Raw genomic sequence first — 25,308 nt, 5'->3', positions numbered from 1 at the left:
GGGGGGGGGGGGCGGGGAGCTGTGGGGTCTGGGGAAGGGGGGCTGTGGGATCTGGGGGAGGGGGGCTGTGGGGTCTGGGGGAGGAGGGCTGTGGGGTCTGGGGGAGGGGGCTGTGGGGTCTGGGGGAGGGGGGCTGTGGGATCTGGGGGAGGGGGGCTGTGGGGTCTGGGGGAGGGGGGCTGTGGGATCTGGGGGAGGGGGGCTGTGGGGTCTGGGGGAGGGGGGCTGTGGGGACTGGGGGAGGGGGGCTGAGGGGACTGGGGGAGGGGGGCTGTGGGGTCTGGGGGAGGGGGGCTGTGGGGTCTGGGGGAGGGGGGCTGTGGGGTCTGGGGCAGGGGGGCTGTGGGATCTGGGGGAGGGGGGCTGTGGGGTCTGGGGGAGGGGGGCTGTGGGGACTGGGGGAGGGGGGCTGTGGGGTCTGGGGGAGGGGGGCTGTGGGGACTGGGGGAGGGGGGCTGTGGGGTCTGGGGGAGGGGGGCTGTGGGATCTGGGGGAGGAGGGCTGTGGGGTCTGGGGGAGGGGGGCTGTGGGATCTGGGGGAGGGGGGCTGTGGGGTCTGGGGGAGGGGGGCTGTGGGGTCTGGGGGAGGGGGGCTGTGGGACCTGGGGGAGGGGGGCTGTGGGGTCTGGGGGAGGGGGGCTGTGGGGTCTGGGGGAGGGGGGCTGTGGGGTCTGGGGGAGGGGAGTTGTGGGGTCTGGGGGAGGGGGGCTGTGGGATCTGGGGGAGGAGGGCTGTGGGGTCTGGGGGAGGGGAGTTGTGGGGTCTGGGGGAGGGGGGCTGTGGGATCTGGGGGAGGAGGGCTGTGGGGTCTGAGGGAGGGGGGCTGTGGGACCTGGGGCAGGGGGGCTGTGGGGTCTGGGGGAGGGGGGCTGTGGGGTCTGGGGGAGGGGGGCTGTGGGGTCTGGGGGAGGAGGGCTGTGGGGTCTGGGGGAGGGGGGCTGTGGGGTCTGGGGGAGGGGGGCTGTGGGGTCTGGGGGAGGGGGACTGGGAGGGGCAGCCACTCGCAGCAGTGTGCTGGCCTCCCAGGGCCGGGACTGCCTTCTCCTCCCGCAGCCGGACCCTTCCTCCCACAGGAGACGGGAGGCAGGGAACGGCCTGTGGATTGGCATGTCAGACTGGCAGGCTCCGAGGAGGCTGGGAGACAGGCCTGGGGAGGCAAGGGGAGGGGAGGGAGCAGGATCGGAGGGGAAATAGAGGGAGGGGCATGCTGGTGGAAGGCTCTGGAAGCTGGGGGAAGCGGGGCTCACGTGAGGACCAGAAGGAGATTTTGAGCAGAAGATGGGGGTGAGGAGAGCGCCCTGTCACCTGTCTCCTCTTCGCCCCGCCAGGCTGGGGGCCTTGAAGGAAGACTTAGTCTCCCAGGGCCCCCGCCTGCGCCCTCTCCTGGGGAGGGGTGGGGGCGGCGGGAAGCAGGAGGGGAGGGGAGGGGGAGGCTGGGCTGGCCCCCACCTCACACAGATGGAGCGCCACCTTCGTGCCAGACGATCTCAGGGTTCCCACCGGGCGATGCAGGCGGCAAGTGGCTGAGCCTGGCGGTGAGCCCAGGCCTGTCCGACTGCAGAGCGCTGGCAGGAAGACATCCCGGCTACGGGCTGTCTCAGCGAGGAATTCCCCTAAACGGCCCCATCTGTGCCGCGCCCGCCCTCACTGGCCCGTTACACAGACGAGGAAACCAAGACTCAGAATTGTCCAGGGCTAGCATTTCTGGCTTCTGGACCAGGGTGGGGCACACAGTAGGTGCTTCATAAATGGAAGGGAGTCAGGATGTGAACCTTGGACTCCAGATATGGATTCCAGAATCAGTGCTCTCCAGACGGTGCCACAGAGCTCTGCTGGGGCCAGATACCATGAAAGCCCCAGAAACAGAACCCCTGGGAAATGGCCAGCCATCTTGGGAACAGCCCAGAGAGGGACAGTGACCTGCCCGAGGCCACACAGTGGCAGAGCAGGACCAAGACCCAGGCTTCCAGACTTTCCTCCAGCTCTGGGCCCAGCTGGGTCCCTGGGGACTCAGCCCTGAGCCGGGCGGAAGGGCGGGGGCGGCTCTGAAAATCAATGGGAGGCCCAGGATGGGAGGGGGGTGGGGAGAGCAAGTGCCATGCAACCAGCCACAGCGGCGAAAAGTGGGCAGCAATGGAGTGGGGTACTGAGCCCTCTTCAGCTCTTGGGGACCCCCTTCCCCCCCAGCCACAGCTAGAGGCCTCAGAGGCAAGCCTGGCGCCCTCCAAGCCCCCCCACCCCCTCGGCCTCTCCTTGCCGCCACATGGACCCACGTCGGCACCAAATTTCCATTCACGTCGCTGCCCCACGGCTGGTGGTGGCCGCAGGGGATGACTGTCCTCATCCTTTTCCTTTGCTCTTTCCCTCTTTCTCTGCATCTCTTCGTCCTTTCCTCTCTCCATCTCTCTCCATCAGCTCTCTCTCTCCCCCCTCAGATTTTATTAGCTCAGAAGACAGATGTGCTTTGAAGGCCCACTCCCAGGCGTTGCTCGGCTGTCTGGCCTTTGTGCAGCCACTTCCGAGTGTCCATTGCCTTGCCCCAGCCTCCTTTTTCTCCGGACGACAGGGTCCGTGCCTGAGGCGCCGGCCTCACAGGCTTTACCGCAGACACCCCGAACAATCAGCAGGTGCTCCCTCGGTGGCAGCTGCCAGACGGGGATGGGAGTTGGTGACAGAAATCATCAGGCTCCCAGCGCCTCCCGCCCACCCGCCACCGAGGCCACCTTCCCTCTGGCTCCGTCCCAGCAGGGGAGGCCCGGGCTCCCCGCTCCTGAGCTCCCCACTCCTGCTGCTTCTCCTGCAGAGCCCCCGAGGCAAGCAGCAGCTTCTCACAGGGATATCTGGCTTTTTCCTTTCTTTCTGTTTTTTTTTTTTTTTTTGAGAGAGTGGAAGAGAGAGGGAAAGACAGAGAGAAATAATTGATGTGAGAGAAACATATTGATTGGTTGCCTCCTGCACATGCCCCGAGCAGGGCCCGGGAAGGAGCCTGCAACCAAGGTACGTGCCCTTGACCGGAATCGAACCCGGGTCCCTCTGGTCCACGGGCCCATGCTCTATCCACTGAGCCAAACTACTTGGGCTGTCTGGCTTTTTTCAGAGTCTCCTCTCCCCCTTTCTGCTCGGTGAGGATTTTCTCAGAGCCTCCGTGGAGAAGGGAGGAGGGACTTGCCCACTAAGGGGGGAGGGGGGGAGGAGGGGTGCTTGGGGCGGGGAGGAGAGCCCGTCCAGGCAGGGTTGGACCAGGGAGTGCCTGTGCACATCAGCTCACGGGTTCGGGCTGGGGGTCCGTGCAGCAGAGGAGGCTCGGGAGTGGCTGCAGGTTTCCCCTGCCCTGACCCAGGGCTTTTGACTGGCGGCTCCCAAGCCGCAGGGGCCTCAGTCTCCTCTCCTGGAAAATGGGCTGATGACCCAGGCCCCAGGCTGCAGACGGAGATGACCTAACACAACACTCGCCATCTTCACCGCCTCCCGGTGCACAGCTCCGTGGCCCTGAGCGCGCTCCCAGGTGCACCCTATCCCCGGCACCCACGCCAGAGCCTCCGTCTTCCGTTACACCGGCTTCCTCCCCGCTCCTCCTCCCTCCGGCCCGGACACCAGGATTCTTCTCGCTGTGCTGGGAGCGCACCTGCTCCAGGCACCTCAGGTAAGTGGGATTAGACAGTGTTTGTTCCTTTGTGCCTGGCTGAATGGGCTCAGCTCAATCAGGTGACCTTTTCACAGATGAGTAAACTGAGGCCCGAGCTTGCCCTGCGCTGCATCCTCCCCGCCTCCCTCTCCTGCCCCCTCACAGCCCTGTGAGCGTCACAGTTCGCCTGTCACGCCTCCAGTTCGCTGAGGAAGAGGAAGCTGTGAGCCCCGAGGCCCATGCGGGTCAGAGTGCTGGACTGATGGACTCTAAGTGTGGGGCTCATGCATTGGGGGGCCCCCTCTGCCCGGGAGGGGCTGGGGGCTGGGGCAGCCCCAGCGATGGATGGGGAGCCTGCGGGGACTGCCCTGCCCTTCGGCAGGCCCCAGGGCCTCTTTTCTCTTTTCCACAGGGACCCAGGCGACTGGCCTGCGGTTGCCTTGGGCTGTGCTGACATCACCTCTCCCTGGGGCTCCCTGTGAGGAGGGGCCAGGCTAGCCCAGCAACGGGGCCTGAGGGCTGTGGCCTCCAGGTGACCCACACTGTCCACACAGTGCCTGTCCCTGCCCCTCAGGCTTCCCCGGCTCAGTGTGTGTGTGTGTGTGTGTGTGTGTGTGCTGGGAGAGGGCCAGGGGCAGGGAGGCGCGTAGGAACTGGGAATGCCCTTTAGTGTGCTCAGTGTGAGTGTGGGGACACAAGCAAGTCAGGCATCCGGTGAGCTCCCTTTAGCCCAGGGTGGCTGCAGGGAGGAGGAGAGGAGAGGGGACAGAGGAGCAGGGGGAGGTGGAGGAGAAAAGGGGGAGAGAAATGGAGAGCTCTCGAGAGCCAGCAGTGACAACTGAAATAGGGTGGTTTCCAGAAATGTCTTTGCAGTCATTATTTCACTTAATCCTCACCACCCCTCGAGGTACGAATATTCTTCCTGAAGTTTCGTTTGGTAAATGTTTGCATTTTATTTCATGTATTGTATGGGATTGCTAATGCATTTATACATTTCCATTTTTAAAAGGTGAGTGTGTGCGATACCGATGCTCCTCTCCTCGTCCTGATCCCCCAGGACCAGGCTCCCCCCCTGGAGGCAGCTGGCCTGGCTGCGCCCGTGACTCCGCTTCCCTGGCAGGGTGTCTGCGCAGAGACAGACATACGCACAGGGAAGCAAATGTACACACACAGGCTCCTCCTTTCTAAGCCATTAAAGGTGGCATTCCATCACCGGGGTCTTCTGTCCTCCTTCCCCTTAAATCTATGCTATACTGGAGACCACTGCTAAGGCTCAGAGAGGTTAAGACACTGGCCTAGGGTGGCACAGCAGGAATGGAGACCTGGGCAGCCGTTAGGTTAACCGTGGGGTGGGACGGGGGTTGCTGGGAGAGGGTCTGTTTGGGGAAAGTGAGGAGGGGGCAAGCAGAGGCACGAGGCAGGCAGGGAGGGCAGGCAGGCAGGCAGGCGAGGGGAAGCTGCAGAGGCGCTGGGGTGGGGGAAGCTCTGTCTCCTGCCCCTCAGCTCTGTCAGGAGACGGAGCAGTCCTGGCAGTCCTCCCATGTTCCCTTCCGCATTCCCCTCCTGGGGCTTGTCAGGTCTCACACCCTCCCCTGCCCCCCAATTCCCAGCCTCTCAATGAAGTCTGGAAACCCCGCGGAGAGCAGCGGCTCCCGCCCTCAGATCTTGGTGGAGCCACCTGTGAAATGGGTGTGTGGTGAGGAAGGTCCAGGTGACCTCTCCCCCGGGGAGGGGACACACACACACACACACACACACACACACACACTGCACTCACATTTCTCCCTGCGGCCCCCTGCCCCTGGCTGGGAGGAGGGATGGTCTCCATAGTAGGAAGCCCTATAACCCACACCCTGAGGCTCATTCCCAGCTATTGTGCTGCTGACGCTGCAGGTTGCTGTGGGGTTGTCCTGAGCTTTATGAGGCTCCTTCCTCCCTGCCCCTCTCCTCCCCAGCTGGATAATGAGCGCCGAGGGGAGCTGCCACCCCAGCTTGGTTCCCAGGCCCCGCCCAGCCCTAAAGCCTGCGCCAGTGACCCATTCTGGGCTCGAATCCTGACACAGCCTCTCCTGCCTGTGAGAGACTCCTCCCTGAGCCTCACTTTGCTCCTCTGTAAGGGTTGGGGGTGGGGGGAGGACAGGTCCCTCTTTGGATGGTTGAGAGAACAGAAAAGGGTAATCCATGCCAATTGCTCTCTCAGTGCCTGAAATGAGTAAATACTCAGCAAATGTCTGCCAGGGAGATGGTGATGGTGATGGTGATGGTTATGATGGTGATGGTGATGGTGATGGTGATGGAGATGGAGATGGTGATGGTGATGGTGATGGTGATGGTGATGGTGGTGGTGGTGGTGATGGTGATGGTGATGGTGATTATGATAGTGATGGTGATTATGATGGTTATAATGGTGATGGAGATGGTGATGGTGATGGTGATGATGGTGGTGATGGTGGTGGTGATGGTGATGATGGTGATTATGATCGTGGTGGTGGTGGTGACAGAGTTGGTGATGGTGATAATGGTGATGGTGGTGATGGTGATGGTGATGGTGATGGTGATGGTGATGGTGATATTGGTGATGGTGAAGGTTATGTTGGTGATGGTGAAGGTGATGGTAATGACGGTGGTGGTGATAGTGGTGATGGTGAAGGTGATGATGATGGTGTATGTGGTAGTGGGTATCTTCCATGCCAGGTAGAGCAGTCTGCGTGGGACTCTGTGGAGAGTGCGCAGCCGTGGCTCAGGGAGACTGACCAGCTCTGGCTGTGGCAGAGAGGGCTCGGGCCTCGGTCAGACAGACAGGGGTTCGATTCTTCCTCACAGTGTCTGGGAGCAAGTTGCTGCCCTTCTCAAAGCCTCACCTGTAATTTACATTTTCCTGGGCTGGTTATTAATAACTAGAGGCCCAGCGCACAAAATTCGTGCAAGAGTAGGCCTTCCTTCCTCAGGCTGCTGGCTCCAGCTTCCCTCTGGCACCCGGGACCCGGGCTCCCCTCGCAGCCTGGCTTCGTTATGAAGGACATCGGTCTAATTAGCATATTATGCTTTTATTATTATAGGTATTTTATTATTATTGGCCTCTGCCTCCTCCTAACCAGGGTTTCCTACAGGGACCTGAGCTTAGTTCCGAGGGATGGTTCTGGAAGCTGAGAGGGGACAACGGGATGGAGAGAGGGGCCTCTCTGTTTACTGAGTGTGAGCCATGCCCAGGCCCAGTGCTAAAGTCTCCACACCCTTTGGTTGACTCCACACTCCCCTGAAAGACAGAGATAATGATCCCCCTTTTCCACACAGAGAAACTGAGGCTCAGAGCGGTTACCTGGCCTTCTCAGCCTCCTCAGCGAGGAGTTGTCAAACCTGGAACTCTTTGACTCAGAGTCCGGGTCTATCCGGTGTGCCTGGCGCTGCGGGGAAACGGGGGCCAGGGCTGGAGGCTGAAGCCGGCCTGGTGGGTGGGCAGGTGGGTGGGATCTTGACGAATGGTTCCTGGTGGGCCTGGCGCTAATGGGCACTGGAGGCATCAGGGGTGGGTGTAGTGGGAAGGCTGGTGCTGGCTGTCATGGGGACAAGTATACTCTTCCAATCCTCTGGCGAGGAGGAGGGGGTGGGGGGCGGGCCTCGGGGTGGGTATAAGCCCAGCTTTCACTGGCTCCCAGCTGGGCAGCTGGGTCTCAGTGTCTCTTTTGTCCAATGGGCTAACACCAAGGGCGGTGATGTATAGGGATGCACCTTGTAAAATGCAGGGGTGAGCTGGAGTAGGTTGCTATCCACCCCCAAAAATGTGCACTCTCTCTCTCTCTTTCTCGCTCTCTCTCTCTCTCTCTCTCTCTCTCCCAGAATCTTGAGGATGCAGGAGGCAGGCACCCCCAGGTTATGCTAGGGTGCCTCTTGTCTCTCCCAGAGGGTCCCACACAGCCTGGCCAGAGTGGGTGGGTGATGCTGGCTCAGTCAAGAAGCGCCTGCCGCTGACTGGAGGTCTGGTTTCCATGGTGACTGATTGATTGCTGGCGCTGCGGAGACTCAAGGGGAATGAGCAATGGGCCTTTCTCCCAGGCTGGACAGCCTGGGCTTTTGGCTGGGCGGCCGAGGCAGGGGAGACACCTACTCCTCTCGCCCTGCGGACAGAAGGGCGGCTCAGGCCAAGCCAGGATGGTTCCGGAAACGGAGAGGGGGCGAAGGGATGGAGAGAGGGGCCTCTCAGCTGCTGGGCACCTGCTCTGTGTGTGTCTCAGCCACCGATCGGAGGGGAAGAGGGGGCCACCTGGAATTTATGAGGCTCCTATTTAGGAAAAGGAAGCTATGGGACTTGAACCTGGCCCAGCAGAGTCCCAAGATCAGGGGCTTACCCATTAGGCTGTGAGGCCTCCTTGGGATGTGTGTGAGGACTAAGCACATTTATGAGGGCCCAGCACATACCCCTGACCACAGGCATGTAGCTCTGGTAGCTTGGAGCCTGGGGGACAAGGGGGGACTGTCCTTTCTGAGGGAGGTCAGGCTGGAGTGTCTGAGGCCGGAAGGGTCAGGGCACACAGACTGGGGGGAGTGGAGGTTGGGAGGAGGGATACATGTTTGGAGTGAGGGGGGAAGTGAAGGTGTCGCTGGCCGGGGCACTGGTGTGGGCAAAGGCACGTGAGAGCTGACCCTCCATCTGTGACAGGGCTTGAATGAGCTGGGAGGGAGGGCAGCGGTCTCTCTGGTTTGTGAGCCCCAGAATTCTGTGCCGAACAGCCCTCCGTGGCAGGTGTCCGTCTCTGTTGTCCTCCAAGAGGCGCCGCCGGGCCCCCCTCGGCAGCAGAGAGGGTGCGGGCCTCAGTCAGACGGGTGGGGGTTTGATTCTTCCTCACTGAGTCTGGGGGCTTCCCCCTGGCCGCAAGGCGCCTCCTCAGAGCCCCGGTTCGCTGCCTTCAGCCGTGGGGCTTGGGGGACGGAGAGCAGTTGGCCCCTGGGTCCCTGGGGGCCCGTGGGTTTCCAGGGATGGTCAGGGCTCCCACAGGCTCAGGTGCGGGTGAGTGAGGAGGAGGGCACCCCGGGCAGGGGGCCTCTTGAGCAAAGGCGTGGAAGCTGGGCCTGTGTAGGGACGAAGCTTGGGGGATGCAGTTTGAGACAAGACTGGGAGGTGAGCCCTAGCCAGTTTGGCTCAGTGGATAGAGTGATGGCCTGTGAACTGAAAGGTCCCGGTTCGATTCCGGTCAAGAGCACATGCTGGGGCTGTGGGCTCGATCCCTGTGGGGGACTTGCATCCTCTCTCATCATGGATGTTTCTATCTCTCTCTCCCTCTTCCTTCCTCTCTGAAATAATAATAATAATAATAATAACAATAATATTGTAATAATAATAATAATAATAATAATAATAATAATAATAATAGACTGGGCTCCCTCAGATGGGGCCTGCGGATGAGGTAGGGAGGCTGGGTAGTGGAGAACTGGGAGCCCCTGCAAGTTATTGAGCAAGGGAGGACGAGATCCCCTCTTTATTAATTCCTTCCTTCCTTCATTGATCCGTTTATTAAAAATTTACTAAGCGCCTTCCCTGGGCCGTGCTTTTTGCCGGGACCAGCGATACAGAAATACCATCACACTCTCGGTCCTCGAGGGACTTGTCGGCTCACCCGGATAATCTTGCTTTTGCGTTCATGAATATTCATCGTGGCATTGACATCTTTGCACTGGTGCCAGGAGAGCTTTGTGTACTGGGGCGGGGGAGGTGGGGGGAGATCTGGAAAGGTTCCCCGGAGTCGGGGCCTGCGCTGAGTCTTGGGGGGTCGAACGGAGGGTGTCAGGCCCAGTGGAAGGTAAGGAGGAAAGGTCTGGGCAGGGGAAGCATGAGTATGTGGTAAGACTGAAGAAGGGTGCGAGCTCCATGTCAGCATGGCCTGAACAGAGAGGCAGAAGGCGGGGGTGGGGGGTTTGGGGAGAAAGGGCGTGGGGAGGGGTAACATGGGCAGGCCACCCTCTCTGCAGGTGGGAAATGAAATGGAGAGAAATTGGGGGGACAGGGAGATCTGGCAGGAGATGATGAAGGTCTGAGCTGGGGGAATTATGGGGACAAGGGAACGATGGCCGAGTAGCCACCCATTTATGCATCTAGAAAATGTTTGCTGAGCTCCTACTATGTGCTAGGGGCTGAGCTGGGCTGGAGGTGGAACCAGCCAGGCCCGGTCAGTGGGCTGGGGGATCGAGTGGTGAGCATGGAATGAGGACACACAGGATTAGGGTGGGCGATGGACGCTTTGAGTTCAAGGTGCCGTCTTTCATCCAGGGGGCTGCGGCTCAGGACTGAGGAGGCGGCAGGGGCTGGGGCTGGGAGAGGACTGGGGAGGTGGCAGGGGCCGGGGCTGGGAGAGGGGTGGGAGGCGGGAGGGAGCTACTGCAGGGTGCTGTGCTGTGTCCTTATTCAGCCCTCAGCTATGCTTGTTTTCATTTGTCCAGATGAGGAAACCGAGGCTCAGAGGCGCCAGCACTTGTCCCTTAGGGCAGGATGGATGAGCTTCCGGGAAGGGGCCAGGTGGTAATTGCTTTCGGCTTCGGGGCCACAGGCCTGGGCCAGGAGTGCTCCCCTCTGCCGCTGCATTAGGAAGGCAGCCGCACTCAGGACCGGCAGTTAACGGGCATAGCCACGTTCTAATAAAACTAATGTGTATGCATGGCATTGAAATTTGAATTGCATATAATTTTCACATGTCAGAACTATTCTTCTTCTTTTGATTTTTTTTAAATTAAAAAATGTAAAAACCATGCTTAATTCTGGTTGTTCAGAAACAGTTGGCGGGCAAAGTCTGGCCATGGGCTGCCTCCGGCCCAGCCCCTGCTGGGAGGAGGGAGAACTGGGTTTGAACTCAGCAAGGCAAGGCCCTGGACTTCCAGACCAGACGGCTCCAGGAGCACAGACTCGGCCTCCGGCAGGCTGGGCTCTGTCCTGTCCCTCATCTGCTCCCGCTGTCCCATCCCCTCCAGACGCACACGCCCATCCGGCTCCGGGCGGCCTGAGGCTGTGCGGGAGGCCTTGGGCTCTGAATCCCCGAACCGAGAAGGGGTGCTGCCCAGCCACTCACTGTCGGGAAACACACGAAATGCCCCCAGGCCTCAGTAGCCCCCCCCCCCCCCCCCCCCCCGTAAAGTGAGAGAGCCTGCCCCCGGGTCGCTGTGGGGCCACTGTGAGAGAATATGTCTGGAAACTGCACATTGGGGACGCCCCTCAGCTGCCTCAGTTTCCCTCCTCCGCCCCTCACCTCTGAGCTTGTGAGGCATGTGTGCAGGGGCCTCTCCCCTCACCCCCCTCCCCGCCCTTTAAAGCCAAGAACATTCTGGGCATCTCCCAGCTGCCTCCTGCGGGGAGGCTTCTAAAAAGCTTTTAAAAACGAGGCTCCCCCCAGGCGGCGGAGTGCTGGGCTGGGCTGTGCCCGCAGCCCTGCGGGAGCCGGCCTGACTATGGATGGAGATGAGGGAGGTGGCGCGCCTTGCTCAGCGGGGCCCTGGGACTGGGAAGCCGGGGAGGGCGTCGCAGCCACAGCCCCCTGCACGCTCCCATCGGAGTCTGGAGTGGGGAGGACCCAGGCACTGTTCCTGCCCCGCGAATGGGCTGAGCTGCTTGGGGAGGCTTTGGGGCCCCGAGGTTCATTTCCTGACACTTTGGGGCCGAGGGTCTTGCTGCCTGTTCAGTCCAAACAGAGGAAAAGGCTGAGGGGCTCACGCCCCGCCCTGGGAACGGAATTTGGCATAAAGACAAGTCCCACTTATGGAGGGTGCACTTTGCTAAGCCCACGTGGCTGTGGGTCTGTTACTAGTAAACCCTTCAGCATTATCATTCCCATTCCAGAGATGAGAAAGTAGAGGTCCAGAGGGCAAAGCTCAAGGGGCAAAGCACCGGAGGAGAGTGCACCCCAGGCTGCCGGCCGCCTGCGGTCAGTTCTCACCCCCGGGGCGTCCTGACTCCCGTGGGAGGACGGGAGGAAGGGCCACAGGGACTTCCAATGACCCATCGGACTCCGACCCGCCCTTGTTCTGCGGGGACCCTGCAGCGGGAGACAGACTGCGGCTGTGTCTGGGGCTCGGTGATGGGTGGTGCTGAGAGTCCCACCACCCTGACTGTGCTTGTAAGGTGACCAGAGGGTTTGAGGTGAAACGGGGGGGGGGGGGGAGAAGTACTCCCCCCGACATGGGCTGTCAAGGTCACGCAATCCCATCATTCAAAAACCCAGGTCCTTTCTATTTCCCACATCCTGGAGAAAGGAGACAAGACGCTTAAAAGTGACAGCAGAAATAAAGGTGGCAAAGTCAGGCGAAGCTGACCATCCTATAAGCCAGAAAAGTGACCTCAGCCACCTTGGGACATTTTGTGGCAAATGGGGTTTGTCATCTTTGCTCTATAATGAGCCAGACAGACCGGGAGGAAAGACAGAAACCCGCAGGTACTGAGCAAAGAGCAGGAGCAGACAATTCACACTGAAAAGGGAAATCAGATCTTCATCTCCACCTGGGAAAAAAAATCCATCCCCACTCAGAGACATAAAAGGCACGGAACTTGAATAAGTGCAATTCCATTGAGATGAACAAATATTATACAACGCGGAGTTATTTAATCCACTGCTGAATAACCGGAGCTCTCTTGAACCGAATTCTGTGCCACACCTTCAGAGCGGTGCCAGCGTTCGCTTGGCTGATCCTCACCGTGGCTCCGTTTCACAGATGAGGAGACTGAGGCTGAGAGGTTGGGGATTTGTTCAAGGTTTCACAGCTGAGCAGAATGACCCGCCAGATTACAAAGCAGGCATGCTTAACCATCAGGCCAGTGCTTCTCACCATGTGGCCCCAGACCAGGGCCACTCACATAGCTGGGAACTTGTTAGAAATGCAAATATTAGGCCTCCCCTCAGCCCTACTGAGTCGGAAACTCTGGGGCAGGGCCCACAGTCCATGCTGCCCAAGCCATCCTGGTGATCCTTAAAAAAAAAAGAAATATATATATATATATATATATATATATATATATATATATATATATATCTTACTGATTTTTTACAGAGAGGAAGGGAGAGAGGTAGAGAATTAGAAACATCGATGAGAGAAAAACATCAATTGCCTCCTGCACACCTCCTGCTGGGGATGTGCCCTCAACCAAGGTACATGCCCTTGACAGGAATCAAACCTGGGACCCTTCAGTCTGCAGGCCGGCGCTCTATCTACTGAGCCAGACCGGTTAGGGCCCATCCTGGTGATCCTGATGCCACGGTCTGAGAAGGATTGCTCTGAGCTCCAGTGAGTGCTCAGAAGTGGGCACCTTCGTATGCTGTGGAAGGTGACATGTGTTGGTCCAACCCATTTGAAAGATGAATGGCAGCAGGTATCCTGAGCCCGAAGAGTGGCCAGTAATTGCACTTCTGAGAGAGCAGGTGGACGAGGTTTTAGTCACGAAGGCATGTAAGACAAGGCATTTATAAACATGTAAAACTAGAAGCAATCTAAGCACCAACAGTTGGGGATTTGGGAGAAAAACCACGACTCATCTGCTAGACCAGTGGTTGGCACACTCAGTCCACAGAGCCAAATATGAACAGCACAACGATTGAAATTTCTTTTTTTAAATATATTTTATTGATTGTTTTACAGAGAGGAAGGGAGAGAGATAGAGAGCTAGAAACGTCGATGAGAGAGAAACATCGACTAGCTGCTTCTTGCACACCCCCTGCTGGGGATGTGCCCGCAACCCAGGTACATGCCCTTGACCGGAATCGAACCCGGGACCTTTCAGTCCGCAGACCGACGCTCTACCACTGAGCCAAACCGGTTTCGGCTGAAATTTCTTTTGAGAGCCAAATTTTTAAAACTTAAACTTTTTTTTAATGCCACTTCTTCAAAATAGACTCGCCCAGGCCGTGGTATTTTGTGGAAGAGCCACACTCAAGGGGCCAAAGAGCCGCATGTGGCTCGTGAGCCACAGTTTGCTTTCCATGGAGCTAGACGGACTGTTGTGCCTTCACGGGGAAGTGAGTTTGTGAAGAATGGATGGCATGATACAGTGCAGGTCAGCGACGTGTCCCTGATTGTCCAGACCCTCTCAGTTTCAGCTCTGACAGTCCTGCAGGAAACCTCTCGGTCGTGACAAATGAGCCGCCCTACAGATAATCGGCCTCAGAGCTGCTGACCACATATTTCTGGTCTCCCTTATCCGTGGGCAGGTGGTAGGATGGTACTTCTCTGCCCCCTCGAAGTAAGGTGGCCATGTGACTTGCTTTGCCAATGAAATGTGAGCGGAAGCAATCTGTCAAGTCAAGACAGTGCTGCTGGTGGCCTGCCAGCCTGGCCCCTCCTCAGCCTGGGTCCCTGACCTGAGTGACTGTGATAAGCAGAGACCCCTCCCTGAGTAGACACTGTGAGCAAGACCTAACTCTTATGTGTGAAGCCACTGAGATTTGGGGCTTATTTGTTACCGCAGCAGAACCTAGCCTGTCCTGACTGGTACACAGAGGGAAATAGGAATTCCATGGTGTTCAGGGCACATTACACAATTACCTACCGTATTTTCCGGCGTATAAGACGGCCCTGCGTTCTAGTAAAAAGCCTGCTCAGATTGGCCAGAGTCAGAGAGGCGGTCTATTAAAAAAAACAAACTGGTGTTGCCTCGGAAGTGGGGGGTAGTCTTATACAGCGAATATAGGCCTAAACCTATGTTTTAACTGTAAAATTAGGGGGTCGTTTTATACGCCGGAAAATACGGTAGGTAGTTGCAAGGCAATGTAACCTATGTTTTAACTGTAAAATTAGGGGGTCGTTTTATACGCCGGAAAATACGGTAGGTAGTTGCAGGGTAGTTCCAGATGTGCTGGAAATAACCTGGAATGTTTATAATATCAGGTCGAAGAATTCTTGATCTACGTTTTTTTCTTCCTGATCATTGCATTTTCCAATTTCCTCCAAGGAGCATGTTCTATTATTTTTTAAACAGGAGACATTTTCTTTCTTTCTTTTTTTTTTTTTAGGGGACATTTTCTTAAAAAAAAAAAAAATGTCTTTGCATCAAAGCTGGTTCCTCCCCGGGCTGCTCTTTATGAAGTGCAAATCCCCGGGAGGAGGGAGGAAGAGAAGAGAGTTAAGCTTCAGCTTCAAAGGATCACAGGGACTGGAAAGGTCAGGAGTTAATCCCCCCTCCTCTGCTGAGAACTGCCTGCAGTCCCCGGGTCCTCCTGGCCTCGACAGCTCAACGGAAACAAGTTGATTAGCTGCCACGTCCGGGCCCGTGTGGCTCTGGGCCTCCGCTTTCCCCTCTGTTAAACGGGAACAATCCTGTCTGCCATGTGGGCTGTGGGGAGGACCAGAGAGATGACGTATGCTCGATACATGTCTCCTATCTCTGTTGTCCTCCACGTTGGGTGACCTAGAACATGTCCCATCGCCTTGGTGAGCCTCGGTTTCCCCAGGAAGAAGGGGCAGGATGGTTTCACAGGTGGAGGAGTTCCTGGACCGGCCAAGGGTCCTTTGCAGAAGCAGAGAGAGGGGGCTGGGTGGTGAGGGAGGAATCCTAAAGGGGGAGGCTTCAGCTGCTCCCGGGAGGCTGGGAGGGGCAGCCCCTGGTACCCATGGTGCTTCTGACGAGAGCCCTCGTTCTCAGCCCTGCAGGGGAGGCCCCATCAGATGTCTGCAGAGGGCAGGTGGTGGGCTGGCTCCCTGAACTCAGGACCAGCCTTGGGGCAGGACTTAGGAAGGGGGAGTGCTCATTGGAATTGGATGGCGGGAGGGTCCGCTCTGGACAAAGTAGCTGCCCTGTGCTTCCCGGGATGGAACAGCCATGGGCCACATCCCTGCCAGCCCACAGGGCCCCCTAGGGTGCCCCGACTGCCTTGCAGGCTCTGGCAGAAATGTCCATTCCCTAGAGTGACCACAAGTCTCGGGGTGCCCGTGGCTGTCCTGGTCACCCCTGCTGTCCCAGCATCCCCTCTAACCCAGCACTCTCAGAGGGGCCCCGCTACGGAAGATGATCGTGCGGCCACCCGAATCCATCCAGGTCTCAAGTCGGATGGCGGGGTTCCCTGCTGGCTCCTGCCCTAGCCCAGCTGGGCCCCGTGGCGTCCCGCCCGCCCCCCCCCCCCCCCCCCGCCCCCGTGAGCTCAGGGCCTTACCTGAGCGGGATAGCAGTGCCTCCTGCGGAGAGTAGCGGTAGGTCCGGAGGCAGCATGTTGGCAGAGGCCCTGGTCCTCGTTAGTGCCCCATGAATGATGGCCTTGGCCATGACATATTGCTGCTGGGCATGCTGGGTAGGGGGGGGGGGGTCAGGGGTGTCCGGGTGAAATCCGGGGCACTGGGTCTTTGTGGGCTTGTTTTGAGGATCATTTGCTGCTAAGCACTCACAGGAGACTACAAGGGAAACCTCCATCAATACCGCCTGTGGGCACAGGTGGCAGGGGCTGAGGCCCCTGGCACCGTGGGTCCAGGAGGGCCAAGTGGGTTTGGGAGGGGCGGGCACTGCTGTGACCCATAGAAGTGGCCCCTTCTCCGGGTGAGGCCTGGGGTCTGAGTAGCTCCCTGGGCTTGGGGGAGGGGGAGGGTGCACCTCCCAGCCTGTGCCATCCGGGGGGCCTGGGTCTCCGCAGGTCACCCTGTGGACCCTTCCCCTCTGCTCCTTCCAGCCCCCGCCCTGCAGGTCCCTTCCACACCCCCACGGCAGCCCCCAGCGCGTTGCCCCACCAGGAAAGGGCTCCTTGCTCCCTCCTCTGGCTGCCCTGCCTCGGGCCTCAGACTCTGAGTCATCCCTGCGTCTCCCGCAGCCCGGCACCGCAGCCCAGCTCCGGCCTGGAACCCGGCACCGGAAGGCAGCGTCTCCCCCGCCAGGCCCCCAGGAGCTGGCTTTTCTCCTGGTGCTTTTAGGCAGCGGAGGCCCTGCTGGGCTGTCGGGAAGAAGCGAACGGATGGGGATGACACTGCCAGGCGGGGAGGGGCGCCGGGCCCTGGCTCCGCGGGGATCCATCCTCTCTGGCGAATGTGGGTCCAAAGAGGGCCAGCCGCTTGTCCCAGATCACACAGCAGCTGGGGCAGGGCCAGGGCTGCAGCCCAGATGTGTCTCCCCAGGAGGTTCCGGGGAGGCCTGGGAGGGGGAGGGGGGGCACGGGCACACAGGGTGGGGCGGCCGATCTCTGCCGCCTCTCAGAGGCCAGGCCCTCCTGACACTCCACGGGAGGCCCTTCCATCCTGGGGCAGCCCGGGTTCCAGGCTGGCAGAGCCCTGGTGGGCGGAGGCCTCTTTGCTGCTTTGATGCTCACGCTTTGTGGACCCCCGGGGGAGCGTCTGAGTCATCGCTGAGCCGGCAAACATATTTAGCTCCTCTCATTGTCCCTAATAAATCAATTTCTCCAGGTCTCTCACACCGGCCGCAGGGCTGCTGGCTGCCTGCCCCCGTCCCCGGCTCCTGCCAGCTCTGGGTTACCAGGCTGCTCCCCCTCCTCAGGCACTGGGCAGGGGTCCCACGTGCCTTCTCAGAGCCCCCGCGCCCTCTCCTTCTCCATCCCAGGGCATCCTCTGCCAAGCTTGTTCCCCCCCCCTCGACCCCCCCCATTCTGCGATGGTCTCTGTTCAACAGCCCTGCCTCTGGATCCCCAGTCAGAGCTTCATGGCAAGGGGTATGGTGGCCTTGGAGGTGCCAGGGATTGCAGCATCGTGCACACAGCCCAGCTCTTGCCAGGACCCAGCCTTCCTCAAACTTGTATTCCCCACCCCCCTGGCTTGTTTTGGGGTCCAAAGGAATCCTGGTCTTGGTTCCTCCCGGTCCCACTGGCTGGAAGAACCAGGCTTCCACTTTGCTTATCTTGAAAGGGCATCTCTTCCAAGAAGCCCTCCCAGATCTTCAGTCCCCCCACCCCCATGAGTCTTTCCTCCCCCAATGGCCTCAGCCTGGTTAGAATCTCTATGAAGGCATGTATGCACACATTCTGCCTGGTAATAACAACAACAGTAATACATACTGGTGTTTATCACAACCTCGAGTAGGTGCTCAACACTGTTCGAAGTGCTTCTGTGTGTATTTAGTTGTTCCCATTTTATAGATGGGAAAGCTGAGGCTCACAGAGCTTAGGAAATCTGCTTCAGACACAGGGTAGAGTTGGGCCTTGAACCCAGGCCCTCTGGGTGGCTCTCAGGACTGCTCCCGTGGCCTCTCACACTTCGGTGACACCTCCTCCCCTGCCACCCCCTCTCCCACACCTGTCTGCATCAGTCCAGCGGGGCGGGGCTGTGCTGCACCCGTGGTGGTGACGCCCTTGCCCGTGGAAGTCCCGTTAACGGTCTGTGTGATGGGGGTCCGCCGGCTCAGCCCTCAGGGGGGAAGATGGCGCCTCGGGAGGGTGAGCCACAGCTCAGGGGCCACAGCCAGGAAGTGAGAGCTGGGCGTCCTGACTCCCAGGCTGAGCCCAGCTTGAAGGAGGAGGAGGGGAGAGGCGGGGCTGTGTTTACCTGTGCCGTGGCTGCCTGTTGGGCTGCTTGAGCCTGAGCCTGCTGGTTCAACTAGACAAGATCACCCCTCTGCTCTCCTCTCCCTGCCCAAGCCTGCCCAGGCCAAGGCTCTGCTCTGACTGAGGCTCCTGCCTGCAGGGGAGGCGGTCTGGGCTTTGGGGCTGCGTCCTGGGAACCTCTCATCCATGTGTGCGGGGAGCCCCCTGCTGTCCGGAGTGAGGAGTGGCGGGATGGTGGGAGGTGGGCAGAAGCTGCCCAGGGGAGGAGCCAGGGGGCTTGCATCAGGGAGTTGAGCCCCCCTCCCCCTCATGGACTGTGACGTGGCCCTGCCTGCCCCCTTTCCCTCATTCCCCCAACCCCTGGCAGCACACCCCGTTCCCCATGCTTCCAGACATGTGCACCTGCTGGAGCTGACTTCTCAGTTGACGTCAGTCTAACCAACAATTATTTTGCACCTACTGTGTCCTAGGCACTGAGCCGGGGACAGCCTGGCCTGTGAGGAATTCACGGTGCGTGTGTGTGTGTGTGTGTGTGTGTGTGTGAGTGTGTGTGTGTGTGTGTGTGAGTGTGTGTGTGTGTGTGTGTGTGAGTGTGTGTGTGTGTGTGAGTGTGTGTGAGTGTGTGTGTGTGTGTGTGTGTGTGTGTGGTTTGGGAAACAGGCACGAGGTGTGCTCCCTGCATTCTCAGGTGCGTGTCCTTTCCCCCGCCTGCTCCAACACTCCGCACAGCTCCTCCGAGGAGCCTCCCCGGGTTGCCCCTCAGCCCAGCCCAGCCCAGCTCCACGGGCCCCCGTGCTCCCCATCACAGCACAGGCCGGCCTAGGCTGTCCCTGCTCTTTCACTCCCGTATCCCCGGCCTGATCTGAGCTCCTTTGGAGGACCGGGCTCTGTCTTGGTCATCTCTGCCTCCCTGGCTCTGCACGTGGGGCCTGTACACAGCAGCTACTCGGTAAGCCAAGTGAAGGCCTACGTGGGTAAGGTGATCGGGCGGTGGCTCACTGGAGGAATTTCAGAGAGGGGCTGGGTTAGGGTGCGGGAGCCACCTGGGTGCCCCACACATCTGGAGGGGGCTGCCCAGGGTGCTAGAACCCAGAACCATTAGAATGTAAGCCCCAGGGGGCAGCGGCTCACCCGTGCCTGGAACAGCGCCTGGGACCCGGGATGGATTGAATCAATGTTGTGAAAAGTACAAGTAGAGGAAGGTTTCCGCAGTCAAGCTCTTCTCTGACACCCACAGGATCATCAGAGCCAGCTGTGCTTGCATCCCTCCACAGACGGGGAGCTCACCACCTCTCTCCCCAGGCAGCAGCTCTCTCTTTAGGCAGCACTGCCTGCTGGGAAGTTCCTTCGCCTTTCCCCAGCCTGGGCAGAGCCAGCTCGCCCCTCCCTCCTCTGAGAGAGCCCTGTGGCACACCCAGCCCTCGGGGATGTCTGTCCAGTGTGGCCACCTCAAGGGTCCTGAGGGTGAGGGTCCAGGCCCCTCCCCCCCCACCCCAGTGCCCACTCTTCCCCACCTGGCCCTGCTGCCCTCCGCTGGGAAGGTGATGAGGTGAAGGGCCAGGATCGGGTCAAAGATGGCAGACGTGGTCACAGAGAGAGGACAGGGCCCACCCATGAGGTGCATCATGACTTTTATTCTTTCAACTGAGTGACTCATGCTCCGGCACCCAGACAGCCATGGCTCCCCTCAGTGAGGGGGGCGCCGGGGACAGAGGGGGCGGGAGGGGACTGAGATCACACAGTCCGCGGGGGGCAGTGGCAGGAGAGGACCTCAGGCCCCGTGACCCCCAGGCCAGTGCTCCTCCCATGAGCCCTGGCTGCCCCTTCCTGGGCCGGTGAGGTGGCAGAGGTGGAGACCAGCTCCCAGGCTGACCCGGGGGCTGGGCTGGGACGTCCTGACATTCCTGCAAGGCCGCCTCCACAGCTGCCCAGCTCAGCGCCTTCTCTGTGCAGTCTCACGCCAGGCCCTTGCACACTCCCGAGACGGGTCTCCCTTCACCAGGCGGCCGCTCCGTCCTGACGCCGGGGAGGTGGGCACGCAGAGGCGGTGGGGGAAGCAGAGGTTGCCTCCCCTCCCCTGGGGAACCCCCGGAGCTCCTGCTCGCCCACTCAGGCTGGCACAGGCTGGCAGCGGGGCAGAGGCAGCCCCATATGCTGCTTCCTTCAGGGAACTTCCCTCCGGGGGCTCCCCCAGGACCCGGTGAGGGGGCGAAAAGTGCCTGAGGAGAACCTTCCCCAGGCCGGGCCTCCCGGGAGACAGAGCCGCTGCCAGTCGCTGGGAAGTCGGCTCAGCTCTCATGGTGCCGGTGCTGCCGCAGAGAGAGGGGCTCAGGGTGCGGGGTCCCGCTGGGCGGCCCCTCGCCACCGCGGAATCCCGCTCCGTGGTCTCGCAGGGAAGCCTTGGCTGAGACTCTGCCGTGAGCTTGTGTCACTCATCGCCGTGGCCGCCGCCTCCAGGCAGCCTTCCTGGTAACCACACCCACACGCTGTCCCCTCTGGGCTTCTTGGTTGCACCACCAAGTGCGTCCGCCTGGGATGTGCTGCGCCATGTTCTTGAGGAGTCCCGCCTGCGCCTCCCCTGAAATGGACACCCCGAGGGTGGAGCCCACGCTGCTCTCGGCTCCCCAGCAGCCTTCAGTCCAGAGTCCCCTCCGGCTCAGCAAACACGTGCAGACATCTCCAGCCGGAAGCTCCTTCGGGAGACCTGGTGCAATCCCGTCCGTCTGCCTGGAGGAAGCAGTCCGAGAGGCGGGAGGCAGCCAGGGGCTGAGGCTCTCCTCACCGTGGGGAATGGTGGGGGGCACACACAGAGCCAGAGGGGCCAAGACATTGCCCAGTTTTCCCAGAACCAGAGGAGGAGTCAGACCTGGGCAGAAGGCACCCAGCGCCCTGGAGATGGGGCTTAGGAACGCCACCGCCCTTCGGGGCCTGAGGCCTGACGGCTTTCCAGAGTGCGAGGAGACCTTCACAGAAGGGGAAACTGAGGCCCAGAGAGAGGACCGGGTGGGAAGGTGTCTGGTTTCTCTTCGCCCGCTTCCTCGGGCCTCTCCTGGCAGCAGCTGGGTGCCGAGGGACCTCACTGCCATTCGGGGTCCTCAGCTGTTCTCACCCACCTTCCTGAGCCCCGCCTCCCCGTCCCATCAGCTCCAAGCAATGGGGGAGGGAGGGTGTCTGCAGGCCAGGAAAGTGTGCCCTGCACTGGGCGGCGGGTCTCCAGGTTCCATAGTCATGGGGTCCGGGCTGCCGGGCCCAGCACCCCCTCCCGGGAGCTCAGTCCTTGCTGGCAATCTTCTTCTTCCGGGCAGAGACCAGGTCGTAGAAGGGGACACGGGTGATGCTGGCCCTGGAAGGGGAGCGGGTGAGAGAGTCGGGGGCGGAGCTAGCATCAGGGGGTCCTGTCTCCCCGGGCTGGTTATAGGGACCTAGGTTTCGCAGGGAAAGGCCAGATGACCCCGACCAGGACCCGGGACGGGGGCGGGTGTGTCTGGCCCCTCTGGCCTAACCCAGAGGCCCGTGATCAGGGCTGGAAGGAGGAGCCTGGGAACTGAAAGCCTGGGGAGATCTGCCCCCCAAATGTCCCTGCGCCCCTCTTCTGGCTCCATCAGACTCTCGGAAGGAGGTGGAAAGATCCCGGATGGAGGGAGGCCTGCTTGCTGGCCTGGCTCTGTCTCCCACTGGCAGTGTGGCCCTGGGCAAGTCCCTCCCCTCGCTGGGCCTCAGTTTCTCCATCTGTACAACCGAGGTGAGAATGGATTCGAACCAGCAGCCTAACAGAGCTGCTGCAACGCTTGAGGGAAAAGACCCTTCAAGCTCCTGGGACATGGCCCCGGTCCGGAGACTGGCCCTGTGACTTCCTCTGGCCCCTGCCCGCACCTCCCTAGGCTCAGAGTCAAGGTTGTTCTCCTGACCCCTCTCCATGGCCTTCCTCCATTGCCCCCGCACTGTAGCCTTTCTCACCTGGCACACCCCTTCTCTCTTTACCAGCCTGTGGCTCCCCAGGGCCCCCGAGAAATCCAAGCTCGTTGCCATGGCAGCCAAGGCCTTGCCATCGTCTGCAGCCCCCTCTCTCACTGCTCCACGCCCACAGTGCCCTGTCCCCGCACAGCCAGGCCCCACGCTACCCAGGACCAGCCACCAGGACTGTGCCACACCCTGCCCTGCTCTCCCATCTTTGCCCACGCGGGTCCTCTCGCCGGGAACACCTGTTCCTCCCTCTCTGGCAGGTGATCCTGACACTAACTACAGCGCCATCCGAGCACTGACCCCTGTCAGGGGCTGGGCAAAGAGCTTTACGTGTGACCTCTCCTCGGCTCCTCCCATCAGCCCCCGGGAGCTGGTGCCACGCTCCGCTGTGCCCCGGCGCCTGGCACCGGGCTGGCACAGAGAGGCGCTCACAGAATACGGGTGGGAGGGAGTTGCGTGCCAGAAGCAGGAGGGAGATTCTGGAGTTGCCCTCCTTTGCAAACAGGAAAGCAGGCCCCAAAGAAGCAGGGGCTTCTGGGAAGGGACAGGAGGCCCTTCCCTAGCAGCTGGGCATCCCTTACCGTATGGCCTCGATCCACTGGTCCCGCTCCTCGGCGCTGGAGGCCGAGATCCGGTAAGACTGGTGCTTGCCCTCCACCACCTTGCCGTCCCCATCTGTCTTGCAGGCTTTGATCTTCTGGCCCCGGCAGCTGGGGTTGTAGAGCTCCAGGCAGAACTGTGGGGAGGGAGGTGGCCAGGTGAGGGCGGGGCAGGAAGGAGAGGGGGTGGTTGGACGCTCCAGGAGGTCAGAGAGGACTAGACTCTTGGGTAAGACACGCTTGGACAAGCAGCAGCACACACCCGGCCCCAGGCCTGCTCCCTGAGAGGCAGAGGGGCAGGCGGGAGGGTTCAAGGCCCAGGGGGGAGATGGAGGCAGCCCTGAGCCCCTCCCTGCCCCCCCAGGTGGGCGGGGTCTGGCCTAGCCTGCTGGAGAACCCAGGCCAACCCCCCTCACCTCCTACTCGGTTTCAGAGAGTCCCCCAGCTGTTCCGGCCCCCAGGTCCCCACCCCGACACCCACCGGCTTCTTGGGGTCGTCCACCTTCTGCACCGACAGGTTCTCAAGGGGGATGATTCCCCGAGGCTCCTTGTCCTGCAGGGGAACCGGAGGGGAGGTCATGATCAGCCACTGAGCCTTGAGGTGTGGACGGGGGAGTGAGCTTGTAGACAGGGGGCTCCCTCAAACCAAGAGGGGTACCCCGTCCAGCCCTGGAGGGGGGCGGCACCGAGAGAGTCCTGGCTGGGAGTTAGGAGACACAACTTTAATCTCTAGGCCCTTGGCCCAGCCCCTCCGCCTCTTCTTGCTCAGTGTTCCTCATCCGTAAAATGGGTGCAGAGGTGGGTTTTGTGATCTCAAAGGGCCCAGCTCTGTGAGGCCACTGCTTAGTGGGGGTGCAACGGGGGTGCAGAGGGGGTGCAGAGGGGGTGCGGGCCGGGGCAGGCAGGCTCACCGTGGTGAACTCGAAGTAGTAGAGGCAGCTGTCCGTCAGGATGAACCAGCGCCGCTTCCACGTCTTCACGCGGCCGCCTGCAAGAGGCCAAAGCGGAGTCAGTCCTCCCCCTCCCGCCCTCCTCTTCCCCCTCTCCTTTCCCTCCTCCTCGTCCTTCTCCTCTTCCTCCCCCTCCCCCTCCCCCTCCCCCTCCTCCCCTCTCCTCCTCCTCCCCCTCCTCCCCCTCCTCTCCCTCCTCCTCCTCCTCCGGGCTGAGACACTCCCCATGGAAGAGCAGGGCCTTGGATGCTTTGCCCCTCCTGAGCCCCTAGCTCCCAGCGGCCGCACTTCCCCCAGATCTATTCCTTCCTTTCTCAGAAATCTTAGTGGCTCTGTTACCCCAGCTTTTCCCTGAGCTGCCGGACCCAGCGTGCGAGGCTCCTCCATGATGAGACCCGGACAGTGGGAGACCCCGGACAGTGGCTGGCCACTCCCTGGCTGTCCTGCCACCCTCCCCGCTCAGTCCATCCTTGGCTGCTTCCAGCCTGGCACCGGGCTAAGCATTTCATCTTGCATTTGCCAGGCACCACTCTAGAGGGTTTAAATAATATTCCCTTACTAATTCCACTGTGAGGGAGAGAGCGTTATTAACCCCCTTTACAGATGAGGCGACCAAGTCTGCTCCAGAGCCTGCCGCAGAGCTGAGATTCGAACCCCCCAGTGGCGGAGTTCTAAAGGCAAGCGGTTAGCCATTTTGCTACACAGTCAAGCCTCCCAGTGAGTATTCTCCCCATTTCACAGCTGCGGAAGCTGAGGCTGAGCAATCAGACCACCAGCACCCGGGGGAGGAGCGGGGATCTGAGGCTTAGAGCCTCCCTGAGGTCTAGAACTGCCGGCTGGGCTCGAAAGGCTGCCTCGCGGGCTGTGGGAGGACAGGTGGGACGTGGGCGTGCACAGGCCCCGGTCACTGTGCCTGCCTCAGAAGGCCACTGTGCCTGGCTCAGCGGTCCCTGCTGGGGGCGCCCAGGAGTGGGAGTGGGGGCCGGGCTGGCCCTGCAGCTCCCCTACCCGACTCTGCAGCCGCCGCCCACACCGCCGGGGCACCCACCGGGCTCCTCTCTGCAGGTCTAGGCCCTCATGGGGGGGGGAGCTCCCCTGAGCCACTTCCTGTCGTCCTCAGGGACACCCACCCTCTGCCCACAACGATCTGCCATTGGCCATTGTGGCCTCGGCAGGAGCCCTCGCTTCCTGGAGCCTCAGCCTCCTCAGTGGCCCCCGGGAAGGGAGCCGGGCGGCAGTTGAAGAGTTTGTGGATCTGTCAGCGTTTGCTCCCCTTCCTGCTTGTCCTTCCCCTCCCCCACCCCCCCCTTCACTCCCAGGACAGACGGATGGAGAGATAGGCAGGCAGATGGCTGCACTGGGGGTCAGGAGGCCTGGGACCGGCTCGACTCCACCCTGAGCTTGCATATCAACTGTGTGTCGGCCATGTGCCCCAGTGTGCCTGAGTGTGTGCCCCAGTGAGCCTGAGTGTGTGCCTGAGTGTGCCAGTGTGCCTGAGTGTGCGCCTGAGTGTGTCAGCTGTGTGCCCCAGTGTGCCTGACTGTGCCTGCATGTGCCCAGCGTGCCTGAGTGCGTGCCTGTGTGTGTCAGCCATGTGCCCAGTGTGTCAGTGTGTCTGCGTGTGCCAGTGTGCCTGAATGTGTGCCTGCCATGTGTGCCTGAATGTGTGTCAGCCATTTTCCCAGTGTGCCTGAGTGTGTGCCTGCGTGTGCCCAGCGTGCCTGAGTGTGTGC

The 25,308-nt window shown here is 60.6% G+C and overlaps 1 protein-coding gene across 1 annotated transcript in view; it reads right to left on the bottom strand.

The window, feature by feature from the left end:
• Positions 1–19,677: 19,677 nt before the first annotated feature.
• CYTH4 (cytohesin 4) overlaps positions 19,678–25,308 on the bottom strand; it is a 30,569-nt gene continuing 24,938 nt past the window's right edge. Inside the window, exons 10-13 of the mRNA XM_084876823.1 lie at positions 23,537–23,613; positions 23,107–23,178; positions 22,608–22,762; positions 19,678–21,406 (exon numbers count right to left, since the gene is read on the bottom strand). Of these exons, the coding sequence (XP_084732949.1) occupies positions 21,334–21,406; positions 22,608–22,762; positions 23,107–23,178; positions 23,537–23,613 (377 nt within the window). The 3' untranslated portion in view covers positions 19,678–21,333. The remainder of the gene's footprint in view (positions 21,407–22,607; positions 22,763–23,106; positions 23,179–23,536; positions 23,614–25,308) is intronic.

Source organism: Pipistrellus hanaki (assembly GCF_964339955.1).
Source record: "Pipistrellus hanaki genome assembly, chromosome: 3".
NCBI lineage: Eukaryota > Metazoa > Chordata > Mammalia > Chiroptera > Vespertilionidae > Pipistrellus > Pipistrellus hanaki.
The sequence above is the reverse complement of the archived record's forward strand: the minus strand, read 5'-3'. Positions and strand labels throughout refer to the sequence as shown.